At 36.2% G+C, this 14,108-nt stretch overlaps 1 protein-coding gene across 1 annotated transcript; it reads left to right on the top strand.

Moving 5' to 3' along the window:
• Positions 1-240: 240 nt before the first annotated feature.
• LOC143151651 (transmembrane protease serine 9) lies at positions 241-8,104 on the top strand. Its single transcript, XM_076321000.1, has 15 exons — positions 241-292; positions 1,026-1,194; positions 1,494-1,728; positions 2,066-2,203; positions 2,658-2,832; positions 2,978-3,021; positions 3,432-3,671; positions 3,735-3,747; positions 4,049-4,053; positions 4,119-4,168; positions 5,146-5,231; positions 5,842-5,992; positions 6,343-6,592; positions 7,281-7,418; positions 7,714-8,104. Exons 1-15 carry the CDS (start codon positions 241-243, stop codon positions 8,044-8,046), a joined length of 2,079 nt encoding a protein of 692 aa, XP_076177115.1. The 3' UTR covers positions 8,047-8,104.
• Positions 8,105-14,108: the final 6,004 nt, after the last annotated feature.

The raw sequence follows: 14,108 nt of genomic DNA, 5'->3' as shown, positions 1-14,108 counted from the left end.
TCAGATCGATCGCTTCCTTAATCCGTCTAATATACGAAGATACGGATTTTACCTTGTCTCGACAGCTAAGGCTGCAGCATTTTTAAATATCGGAAATGTTATTGTTTATAAATGTATTTACTCTTATCGTCGATAAAAATCTAATAATTCTGTTATCCTTATCAATGCAATGTCCATCCCCGTGGGGTATATAAATTGGTGCATACAGTTGTCAATTATAGTATTGACATCTCAGCAACCATGAATACACTGAGCATTTCACTCGTGCTTTGCCTTGCAGCCGCAGCGTATGGTAAGTAATAGAAACGAGTAGAGGAAAAACATTTCGAATTTCCTTCTTGCGAAAAAATTTAACTTTCCGCAATTATTTTGAGCATTTTTCTTTCTACCAAACTAAACCTTTGCATACAATGTGAATTTGTCCAGTCGAATACACGAAAATAATCAAATTGACGATAGAGTAACGTTAATTAACAAATAGTCGATATAGTTGGATCATTGATGTTATATTAAATTTTCTATTCGTTTCATATTCTTCTGTACAATTCTCAATATAATTAGCGTTTTCTGTGAAATGCATCGCTTCTTTTTTATATGTAACTCGTACAATTATTAATGTCATTTGAGGCAACAATACATCACTATCCACACGAAATAGTAACGAGTTATAAATGCCATACCAAGTAAGGGTATTGATCGATCTTGACGTACTCGGAGGCAAAACCGAAGATAGATAACATCGTTCGATTCTGGGAACTCGCGAGAATTAACCTGGAAGGAAGGTTCAGAATATTGATCAGACTATTGATCGAACTATCGATCGAATTATCGGTCAGACTACTGATCAGACTTTTTACTATTCTGTAATTGTCAATATTTTGTCGTCGATACGTCGATTCAAATTTATCGTTATAGGAAATCAGCCGTGTGTGCGCAAATGTAGTATTTAGAAGTAAAAATTGTCGAATAGATTTTTTATATAGAAATACAGGAAGTGTAACTATAATGTGATTTTGTTAATTTAGGATTCCCTGGGACTCAGATCGTCGGTGGCAAAGATGCGCCCATTGGAAAGTTTCCGTACCAAGTTTCTCTTAGAAAGAATGGAAATCATTTCTGCGGGGGATCTATTATAAATGCTCGTTACATTCTCACCGCAGCGCATTGCGTCTCAGGGTATGTTTCACGAATTGCGTCACCCGTAGGACGAAAACGACAAAGCTCGAATTTCTCTTGTCACCGACAAGAAGCAACAATTTTGTTAACGCTTCCACTAGAGACGTTCAAAGAGCTTTCAACAATTGCGTTCAAGTTCAAAGCTCGACGAGTATCGCAAATTCGAGCTTCGTTTGCCAATTTTGAATTCCGTTTACCGACCAAAGTACACCTGCAACTAGTACCAATCTTCTCGAATTATTACGTTCGTTTTCCCCCGATACGATACCGGTGAAATACACGTTACCATTACCGCTTGTTTACAGACAATCGGCCAGTAGCATAACCATTCATGCCGGAACGAATCTTCTGAGCTCACCTGGCACCGTGTACACCGCGGAAAAAATAATAGCCCATGCCAGATTCAGCATGATTTTGCTCGTTAACGACGTGGCTCTGATTCGCGTCTCCAAAGCCATCGCCTTCAATGAAAACGTTTCACCGATTACACTTGCCTCGCGGGATGTCGAGGAAGGATCAGCCTGCGTTTTATCAGGATGGGGAACTCTGAGGGTCGGTATTATTAGATCGTAATTGCTTTAACTCGATATTGCAATTAGATTACATTGCGAGCATTACGATACAAATAGGACGATATTTGTTGCTCGAACTTTCATTTAAACGAATGCTCTTGGCGAGTAAAATCGTAAAAATAACTGTGCCCTGAGCACGCTCCGATAGATAGAGCATTGTCGAATAATCCAACCAGAGAGACACGTAACGGTTAATATCGATCAAGGGTGTGAAAAATTTGACAAAATTTTCAATTTTTGCCCGTTTATACGAAACGTATGTGTATTTAATGAGCTTGTACACGAGGAAAGTTATACGGTATTGATTTTGTTTTCAGGCCGGCGGAACTCTGCCCAACAATTTGCAATACATAAACTTGCGTGTCGAGGGTCAAGCGAGCTGTAAACAGGTCCATTGGAATCTGCGCGACTCTCACATCTGCTCGTTCACCAAATACGGAGAAGGAGCATGCAACGTAAGTTTAATTGTTCCTTTTAACCGCTAGCCCGTCGAGTTGTTTTCAGTAATCTACAAAACGCTTCCTTCTTTCCGAAATAATCATTAAAATCTTCGCGGGAAATTTTACATTCCTCCTTTTACTTCACCCTTTACTATTTTAGTTGCGGAGAATAATATCTCAATAATCGACAAATATTTTCCATCACCGAGAACTTTGGTAGGAACTGTATTCCAAATTATCCGGTCCATACATTATTAAAATTCTAAAACGTTTCTCGTTCTCTAATAATTATTTAGTCGAAAGTTTACGTCAGTTTTGTGTCTAATTTGCGTATCGATCAAAAGTTACGTATAAAGTACGATAAAAGAACCTATGTAGAACATCGAAGTGTGTAAAACTCACAAGAAACAAGGCTCAAGTAGCGAAAGCGCGCGCCTAATTCATAATCGGTGTCTTTCTGTTATCGCAGGGTGACTCTGGTGGCCCCCTCGTTGCTAACGGTGTACAAATTGGTATTGTGTCCTTCGGACGTCCATGTGGTATTGGATATCCCGACGTATACACCAGAGTAACATCCTTCTTATCGTGGATCAAGGAAAACCAATCTTTTCTTTTGGACGAAGAAGAGGAACTGCCTGGTAGCAGTATAGTCTGATTCATTCGACTACGTATCTCTACTAATTCTATCAGGATTTAGTAGTTATCGAATTTTTTGCGAGAAAATAGTCAATGGGTTTTTTTTTTTATAACGAATCGATCAACTTTACTACCGACAAATATTAAAACTAGAAGCACTAGTGCTTCTATGTACAAAACAATTTGTCCGAAATAAAGTATGTATCATTCTATACCAACCTTGAATACATTAATTGTACTTTCCTATGTTCGCAAATTTACAAATTTTTCGTCCGCATTTCACCACGCGATGACATCTACCAGATGAACGGAGAATCATTCGATGCGTAGGTAAGTAAGTACTATTTAGAGATCGAAGTTCTCAACGAATCACATTAATTACACACATTTCCGTTATTAACCAAAGCGATCACAAATCTGTCGTATGAAAAAGCCAAAGAAGAAGCATCGAAACAGAGCGAAATGAAGCGATAACGAGCAATGACTAGAACGCACTGACGTAGACATAGACCCAGAATATTGACCCTCTGTCAGCAAGGTGTTTTTTACTAATGCGATCGGCAACCTAGGTCATTTATGACTAGGTTTGATTTTTGTATTGTTCTAGACTTTAAAAAAGTTTGAAAAGAATTCAAAGGTACCTATCGAAGTCACTAGTTTAATGTGCAAGCGACAATTAAATGAAATGTTTGAAACTTTTATCATGAGGAATAAAAAATCGAAACACAATCCGGGAAAAATCGGAATTTATTTAACGGTGCACAGTTTTACAATAAATGAATATTGGAAAAAATTATTGGAGATTTCTATTCTTCGCACCTTTCAAACCTTCCGACCTTTCAAGAAAGTATAAAGAAATTTGCAAAACTATCTTTACTTTTCGTTTTTTTTTTTTTTTTTTTTATTAAAGAATTCAGACACGGGTATATTTACTTCTTTCGTATTTCTTCGCTTTTGTGAAAATGAAAAAAAAAGGACTTTACTCGATCGCGAACGAAAGAGAGGTGATCTATACCGCCGTCGAATCACTTGCAAACTACTTATTCAAACTTGCAAACTATTTATTCAAACTTTACAAAATGTTTTCGATGACTCCCAAAGAGAATGTAATTTTACACAAGAAAGTTGAATAAACTGTTTCCCTAGCTTCTCTAATAAAAGAAAAATTAAACGAAATTTTATTCATTGCATACTGAAACCTTACTCCTTTTGTTTTTGCCTCAGTTAATGTACAATTACGTCACTTGTAAAATCAAAATAATTGAAGTGTAAAATGGTAAGCATTGGATTTTAGTTCTTCTGGTACGCGTTTAAAACACATTTGGTTAAACTAAAGTTACGAAGGTATACGTATTACTTTCTATTCGATCCACGTAATTAATTTATACTTCAAATTACGATGAAAGTGTACGGTGAACTAATTTCATATCTAGCTTGTATTCGAGATAACATCTTAAACAGTTGATCGGAATTTTTAATTATCGATTAATGAATACCTATCGAAATTCTTCGGTTAACGATTCGAACTACATCGTCGGACACTGTGTCCGACACCACGAATTTTCAATTCCTTTTCTCAAATGAGCATTTTAACATCCCATTAATTATTTGCAAACATCGTCACACCTTGCTGATTTTGTTTGTTACAAAATTTCTTCTTGGTGTGGACACACAGGGCAAATATTCTTAAAACGTTCACAGAGTAAAAGAGAATCGTATTTTTCTTAACGATGTCTACAAAGAACTCCAAATAATTTTAGCAAAAGTCTAAAATAATTGAAATACAAATTTTTAACTAAAAATCGATAAAAGAAAATATTTTTATACGGAAATTATCCATTTGTCGAGGAAAAGTTAAAACGAGAAACACCGTTGGAATGGAACCAAAATATTATTCGTACACAAAAACAAAAACTGTTACAGATATCTTTCCTTTATCGAAGAAACGTCGACTTAAGTATCTCATTAGACTCTAATCACATATCCAGCGACATATCTTAATTAAATAGTTGATAGAAAATATATCACAAGAGCTCATAATTAAAAGATTAGATTATCAATCGAAATTCTATCGGTTGAAATGTATTATAGATTGAAATCTTTACAATGTATCTATTAAAAAAAAGTATAAAAAATGTGACGAGACATACTTACTATCGGATTAATGCCTTCCTCTTTCGAAAAAATCTTCGACACTCGACAATAAGGAGAATTCTAATTTTACGATCAAAGGCATTGGACAAAGATAAAGATTTAATATTTTTTTCGATACTATCGTCACGATGTATATCTTCCGCGTGTATATAAACCGAACCGTCTAGTTGCTACCATCAATATTCCGATATTCTTGCCATCATGTACACACTAAGCATCGCTGTAGCTCTCTGCCTTGCGGCTTCCGCAATGGGTAAGTAAAAGCAATTGACCAAAAAACGTATTAAAATTATTTTCCACGAAAAACTTCGGCATTATATAACTTTCGAAAATTTGTCATCGCGGTTGAATTCATTCGAACATTAGTTACATATTTGCACACTTCTGTCCAAACTTATAAGAAAACGATAGTTCGCGTAACACGAATTAAGATTGATCTATAACTTTTTGAAAATTTGTCATCACGGTTGAGTTCATTTGAAAATCACATATGTACACATCTCTGTCCAAACTTATACGAATACAATAGTAACACCAATTAGACCGCAAGAAATGACACTTCAACGTAGTCGTTATCCAATTGTCTAATAAAATCTGAAATTTACCTTAAAACGATTTTGCCTTTCGTGTTAAATTTTATTTTCCATTTTATTCAATTTCTCCGTAAAACTAATCCAACTCTGTGTATCCGGTAATTATTATCGATACGTTGATTCAAGTTTCTTCGAGAAGAAAAGATTATATTATACTAACGTCTGCCATGTACGCGGAAACGTAACGTTTGGACAGTTAGCAAACATCATCGAATAACTCGTTCACGTTGAAAGTGTGAAACTAATCTTAGCAAAATTTTGTTAATTTAGCGTTCCCCGGAACCCAGATCGTCGGTGGCAGTGAGGCACCCGATGGAATGTTTCCTTATCAAGTATCTCTTAGATACAATGGTAACCATTTCTGCGGTGGATCAATCATCGGTTCTCGTTACATTCTCACTGCTGCCCACTGTGTAAAAGGGTACGTATCGTGGAGTTTCTCGAAAAATTTCAACGTTCGATCCAGCGATACCGCATTATTTATACGATGCATCGAATTATATCGAGTTGTAACATAAATTCGTTCGGTCAAATTTAATACGTAACTACACGCGCTTTCGCGGGAATGTTAACGTTCGAGTTGGCAAAAAGTTGTAAACTATCAGAGAAATGGAATTGCGTTCAAATTACGTGTTACGGTGTTACCATTGACGCGTAGAAGGTTTTTCGATCGAAAAAAAGGAAATTTGTTAACTTTCGGCTACTTTCCACAAGAACGTCTCGACTATAACCAGCGACTGGTTTACAATAAAATCGTGCACCGGTTTACAGAGTACCCAGCATGCAACGCGTCACCGTCCACACCGGAACAAACCTTTTGTCCCAAACCGGAAGTGCATACTCTGTGGAGAGCGCCACGGCCCATCCCAACTACAATTCTCGAACCATTGCCAATGATGTGGCTGTGATTCGCGTTAGCAGACCCATTTCCTTCAATGCGAAAGTTAGGGCTATCTCGCTAACCGGAAGGACCGTCTCCGACGGATCATCTTGCGTTCTATCCGGATGGGGAACACTGAAGGTCAGTGAAACATTTTATCGACTCGATGACAGTGCAACTCGCGATCTTCGACAGATGGATCATTGTGCACCGGAAGCGAATCTTCCGATTGCAACCTAAACAACGACTACCTGTACACCGACAGTCTTCCAATTGCAACCTAAATAATGAATACCTATATACCGACAGTCCTTCTACGAGGAAAATCTTTTCGAGATGAAGACACAAATCGAGACTACAGAATGAAATATTGTCGTTCGAGCGTTGGTTTTCGAACAAATTTCAAGATTCAACAGGTATAATAAGAACGTTATTTCGAAAGGATTTTCCATCGTTTCGATCGCCATCGCGATCGTTCCAAGTTCTTTGTTAACGAGCGACGAAGGAATTACGTTACTTTTGCATACAACACGAGAGGATAAGAGAAAAAATGATACGAAAATCAACGGAAAAGTTTTCGAGTTAACGACCGTGCGACTACAACGCGAAACAACGGGAAAGACAACGTACTTCCCTTCTGAAGAGACGTGTTGAAAAAGAAAAAAAAATTCCAAACACGGAATTAGCGTAGAGTTCAATTTACGCGAACGTGAACAATCGATACGATAATAGAGTCGAGAAATTCGACTCGTGACTATTCGTGCGAAAACGTATTTCGATAGGCTCTAAGTATACGAGAAAATTGACACGATATTAAATTGGTTTTCAGTCCGGCGGAAATGTACCCAATAAATTGCAATACGCGAACTTGCGAGTCGAGTCTCAGGCCAAATGCAGAAGCACATGGGGCAACGTAAGAAACACACAGATCTGCACATTCACCAGATACGGACAGGGAGCGTGCAACGTAAGTTTCTTTGTTCGTTTTAATGAACGGTAACGTCGACGAGCCAATACCGAATGTTTTGGTAGCGATGAACAATTTTAACGACACTGTATTTCGAATTAATAAGCAATATTAACTGCTCGCTGATAACGTTCAAAATTGTCAAAATGAGTAACGCACAAAGTACGAGAAACGAACCTCGAGCTACGAAAAATACAAATACCGAGTAAAGTACGAAATGAAATATAGTGACAAATGAAGTATAAGAAATTAATGTCGAATTTGTAATCATTGTTTTTCTATTTTCATATTACAGGGTGACTCCGGTGGTCCTCTTGTTGCCAATGGTGTACAAGTTGGTATCGTATCCTTCGGACGACCATGTGGTGTTGGAAGTCCCGACGTATACACACGTGTATCGTCCTACTTGTCCTGGATTCAGGGACAGAGGTTTCTCATTTTGGACGACGAAGAACCAGAAGCATTGGAACTATCCGAACAATCTGAACAATCTGAACAATCTGAACAATCTGAACAATCTGAACAATCTGAACAATTGGAACAATTGGAACAATTGGAACAATTGCAACAATCAAACGAATCTGACGAGAATCCAGAAGTACCACTACCCCAATTCGGTGTCTTTTAATTTATTGAATTTGCTATAACTATTGATCCGATAATAAATTTATCCGTTACTTATTTTACATTGTTAAATATTATTTTACCTTCGTCCCTCGTAATTCAATAGCTAACAAAAGAGGCCACTTTGCTTTGGAATAATGTTAAAACTGACGTAAATGTAGCATATTATCAATGATTCCACTTGTATAATAGTTTCTCAAATCATGATTATCGATATTACAAGTAATTCTAAGAATGCATAAATAACGGAATTAAAACGCAGCGAGAAAATTAATGCTACGACACGAAACTTACCACGCGGTGCCATCTATCGGATAAACGGAGAATTATTCGATGCATCCACATTCTAATTTTAAGATTTCGAATAGAAATACTAGGTAGAAGAAAATGTTTATTACAGAAAACGCGACGTATAGAGTAAATCTAGCATTCGATTGGAAAATGTGTACGCTACTCAGGGGTTCTAGAACTTTGTTAGATATTCGCTATCAAATTATACGTTATCGACTTGGACAAGAATAAGAGAAGAGCGCTACTAGCGGAAAGAATCGTAAACGAGATATAAAATGCAATTTCTAGATTGTAGGTAATACTTCTGCGTGTCGCGCCAATGGAGGTTAGCGAACTTCCTTATCAACCATCGTTATCGATTCAGGAAGGTATAAGATTTGAGCGCTACGAGCGGGAAGAATTAAAACTATGAATGTCGACTGTTACTTATTCAAAACTGGTCGAAATAACGTCCAAGAATCTATAAAACTACATGACGTTAATTTATAACTATTTAGGACTACAAACAATTAAGAAATTATATACCACTATATTCGAGAAACTCTCCGTTGTTTTTGAAGAATAATTAGAACTTTCCAACGTATTGGACAGTGTGATAGGTAAACGTAACATAAGTCGATTTAAAATGGAGCATCATGTTTTGCAAGAGTTAATTAGAAATGTGCAATTGCACAAATTACACCTATTTACTTAAAAACTAATACCATTTATTTCTACCTAAATAAGCGCTTGTACTTAATGTATATAGAGTTTCTAAATAAAGACTAATTTACATAATTAAACACTGCAATGTCCTTTTTCTCTTATAAACTACCTGCCTATGTGGACTATCTGTACTACATAAAAGCCTGCTCTTATGTAATTAATTAATATTAACTCTAAATAATGTTATTCGCATCCCACCTATAAAATATCTAAACTAATACAGACGAATATTGTAATCATATGTATTCCCCTGCTCCGTTGGTTATTAATGTCACAATGATTTTTCTCAAACATAAACTGAAAAATATTAGATTCCTGTTATAAAATGGTTATCCATGTTGTAAACACTTTTACCACTTTATTCCAGATTTGCATTAATTTCCATTTTTTACTTTGCACACTGGAATAATTATATTTTACTGCATTAAAATATAAATTATTTTATAAAAAAAATTTAATGTCTCGAATTGTAGTTTGTGTGCTTTTTTCAGTGTAAATTTTATATTTTTCATTGAATTATTCAACGATTGCGAGCAAACTTTATTCGATACAAAGCATTGCAAATACTTGTAAAAATATCTAACCCAGATCTTAGTTTTAATATAAAAGACTCGGCATTCGAGACATTTAATTTAAAAAATTTGACAGTGAAATAGCAACATTTGAAACTATAAATTTATTTCTAAACGTACCCAGAAACGTATCAGATCCGTGACAGCTCCGAGGCAGCTTCGATGCATCTGAAATAAAATCGTCGTTCATTATTAGACAATGAAAACAAAACCGCCAGTGGAAAATCAAGAAAAGATTTTCCCGAGTCCAGCCACGGGGCCGCTGCAGTGGCTTCCTCGTTCGCGACGTGAATTTAAATATTAAATATAAAATACAAATCGCGAATAGTGTTTCATTATCCGCAACACTAATTAAATAAACATGAAATCAAAATATTCTCAGTAAAAGTCGCGGATGAGGTTTCATTATACGCAACACTAATTTATTAAATATGAAATAAAAAAATTCTCGATAAAAATCGCGGATGGTGTTTCATTATACGCAACACTAATTTATTAAATATGAAATCAAAATATTCTCAGTAAAAATCACGGATGGTGTTTCATTATACGCAACACTATTTTATTAAATATGAAATAAACAAATTCTCGATAAAAATCCCGGATGGTGTTTCATTATACGCAACACTAATTCTAATTGCGATCAATTCGCAACATAAATTCGAACCGCGAATTACCCAGCATCACTGGGTGTGGGGCACGAGTGATACATGTACATACATGCCAATGTATCGTGCCGGTCAAGAAATATATTAACTACATACTAACTACGTAACTACAGACAAGTACAGTGACAAAACAGTAACAGTAATGACCTTCCATCGTCGGATAGAAATCCGAAGATGGAGAGCCATTTGTTGCAGCCCTCTCTTGCGACAGTTTGTCCAGGCCTCTTCGGCTCACAGCCTCTTCGACTAATAAGTCTTTTCTTTCTTCGGGCGGCACTGCCCGATCTGAAACTCCTAGGCCCAAGATTCAGTGCAGCACGTGTGCGACCGTGCTAACGATTCCAGGAACCGTTGGTCGTGCAATGCACGCGCGAAGAATCTCGAGCGTTTACGTTCGTTTCGACGCCTAACGTCGCGACCGCGTCCGCGAAAGCTAAGGGAGAGGAATCCGAAGAATAGAAAGCAACGCCAGAAGCAAACGGCATACCCCGTTTCGACCAGCTTCGCGATCGATTCTTCGAATTGTCCTACAGGTGCGGGTACGTCACGCGAAAACGCGCCTACCCGAATTGAGAACGCGACGACCCGCCCTGGCCCTACCTAACTATTTTTACCACACGTACCAGAAGTAAGTTACCTACACCTACCTAGCTCTGTATTTAAAAAATATCAAAATACATTCTCTCAAACACAACCACTCCACGATTCTCACGCATAACGCTCGGGTGCAATGAGCCTAATCTAGGGAGGCGTACCCGGGACGCCTCCGTCACCCGAGCTTATCACACAACATGCACACTCGAAAGGTACGTACCAATTTCCTGAAATTGTCTGACAATGGCTGGCGACCATTGCGTGTACGTATTTATAATGAGCGTATGAATTTATTGCGTAGCTTTTTAAAGAAAAAAAAAACTTGTTGACAAAATATATATATTGTATACGTTCGTTCTAGAAGCCATTGGCTTATATTTTATGGAATTATACGACATTATTATTTTACATAAGACAAATATGTATGTATGCAGCAATGTGAACAATTGTCACGTGAATGTAATAGCAAAAGTTTACTTAATATAAATAGTTACTTTCATTGATAATACGACGTTACAGAGTATTCTTTAATTCGTAGACTCTTTGATATATTTTCGCGAACCGACGCAATTCCACAACCTAACCACACACACACATGTGGAAATTACGTCGTGCACGATACGCCAGCGCATTGTCAGACACTCGTGTATATTATTATTGTTAATCTTACGGACTAAGTTATCGTGTCCGTTGCCTTCGCTCGAGCAAGTAGCACCTGGGCACTTGAACGAGTTTCGGCAACGAACACGAAAAGATTAAGCTGAAAATCCTGAACTAAAAAGAATGATTAGTAAATATTGTTTCTAACGAGCTAGTATTTATTCCTTCGTTATTTCTCATTTCATATTTCCATTCGTATAACTCGGTTGTTCAATCTTTGAAAAATTAGCAGAAAAAATATAATATACGCGTCGATATTGAAAAATTGTATTATTAAAGAAAGTTACTTTATTTATTAGAAATAATATTTATTAGAAGAAAAGACTCTAAGAAAACTTATTAAATGAAATTTACTAAATTATTAATTAAAGTATGCAATTAAATATTGAATCATCCTCGGGTGTTTCCGTCGTCAAAGTAAATTTATCATTATATGAAAGCAATGTGTAAAGCGTGTTACTTTGACTTCAGAATCTACCCGTCGCGAAATGTCTTCTTGTACATGAAATATTGCATCATACTTAGCGCGTAAGGACAAAATTCAATACCGAAAACGTATAATATTTTAAATCTCACCGATTGAGAATCATCAAATTATTTTCAACGTAAAAATAGTTAAACGATGTACAAAATGGTCAAATATTCAATAAAATATATTAACATACGTATTTTTATATTTACTGTATTACATGTGTATGGCTATACACGTATTAATTTTGCAAATATTTAATAAATATTCTTAACGGTAAATATTCGTATGAACAATCATTTATCGTATTAAAAAACGCGATGTACAAGAAGACCCTATTATTTAAACTGAACTAAGAAATGATACAAGAAATGTTATTGTTCATGGGTATACGATAAATATACCCACGGTCACTGTACTTGACAAAAATACCAAGTATACAACCAGTCACCCGTGTCGATTCGGACCTTTCGTCCTACGACATGCTTGGGGACCGGAGGAATAAATAAACATGCGACTCACCGACCGTTGTTGCGATCGAATGGTATTTACTTGGCGACGAATTTGCGACGTTACTGTTGCCCTACGAAGGTCATCAGCGAAGTCAACGAAGAAATTCTGCTGGGCCCATATATGCACTTATGAGAAATCTGTAAAGAGAAGATCACAATTTTTGTTTACAATTCTCGAGATTTTAGTTTCAATGTAAATTTGTTTCTGAGCGTATACAGAATATACTTACATTAATCGCTTGTGAATCATCGCCCAATACTCCCCTTCAGTGATGCACCGACTCTAATACCGGTAACGAGTGATTTTTATTTCGGAAAGAAAAATTTTTTTAAACATTAAAGTTTTTCAAAAGATAACAAATTAAATGAACGCGACCGAAGATCGTAATCGGCGAACAAGTGACTCTACTCTCGCGAATCAAAAAGCAAAGAGAGCCGCGATGCTCTGGAAAGAAATTACAATACGTAATAAACACTGACTCTACTTCGCGTGTCCCTAACATAAGATGCGAACGAAACTCTACACGGTGCCGCTGAGCACCGAAAAACTTTAAGAAAACAAACTAGACGTATCAAACACTGACTCGACGACCGCATTGCGCTCGGTCACTATATTCTCTGGAAAGGGAAAGAGACAGAGAAACAACATTCGAAGCGAGCAGCGATCTGTTGCCATCCTATTTGTTTCCGTCTCGAATGTTCGTCACGTGACTACTGCTGTTTCTAAGAACCCAGAATATACGTTGTTAGATAAATATGTACGTTTTATTGAACGTATAAGATGAACATCGTGCAAACGAAATATTTATAAGAAATGTGAATTTTAGTAGTATAATATCGTATTATCAATGAATGTAATTATTATAAAAAATTGTTTAATTTAAAAATAGTATCGAATAAATTTCATAATAGATTAGGATTTTTATAAATATTTTGAAACTTGCACGGAAAAGTATATATAAATTCAATTGACAAATGATAACACAATAAAAGACAAAAATATACAACCATGTGTATATGTAGTTATAATAAATTGGACTTTACCAATTCTGCATACGAAATTCGTTTGAATTGAACGGCAACCGTCATGGCGTCTATTCCGGACAAAGGCACGCATCCTTCCTTTCAAATTGAAATCATCAACTGTAACAGAAATGAAATATGTATTTAAAGCAAATGCAATAAAGGAAATATATTTCTATTACAATTGAGTAACAATTAAAGCCGGAATATATTGCAAAGAGACGTTGAGACGATTGGCGTCGGTTGGAGATCGAAAATCTTATTCAATTTTTCTCACGATACTGATTAAATTTATGTATATTTATTTTAATATTCGATGATTCACGATTAGAAAACAAACGAGTGTAGTAATACCGATTAGAGGATATTAGATATTAACAAGTAAAGATATACCTCGATGTTTGCAAATTTCTCCAGTTTCTGGAATCTTCTGATAGGTGTTATCCTTTCGACTTTCCCGAAGCAAATGGACGATCCTTCGTGGAACGCGGTGTCAAGTTATCGAATGACGCATATTGGCGCCAAAACTGCAATCGTGACTCTAATAAAAGCGATACATTTTAAACACATTT

Source organism: Ptiloglossa arizonensis, chromosome 9 (assembly GCF_051014685.1).
Source record: "Ptiloglossa arizonensis isolate GNS036 chromosome 9, iyPtiAriz1_principal, whole genome shotgun sequence".
NCBI lineage: Eukaryota > Metazoa > Arthropoda > Insecta > Hymenoptera > Colletidae > Ptiloglossa > Ptiloglossa arizonensis.
This window is presented reverse-complemented; position numbering and strand designations above follow the sequence as displayed.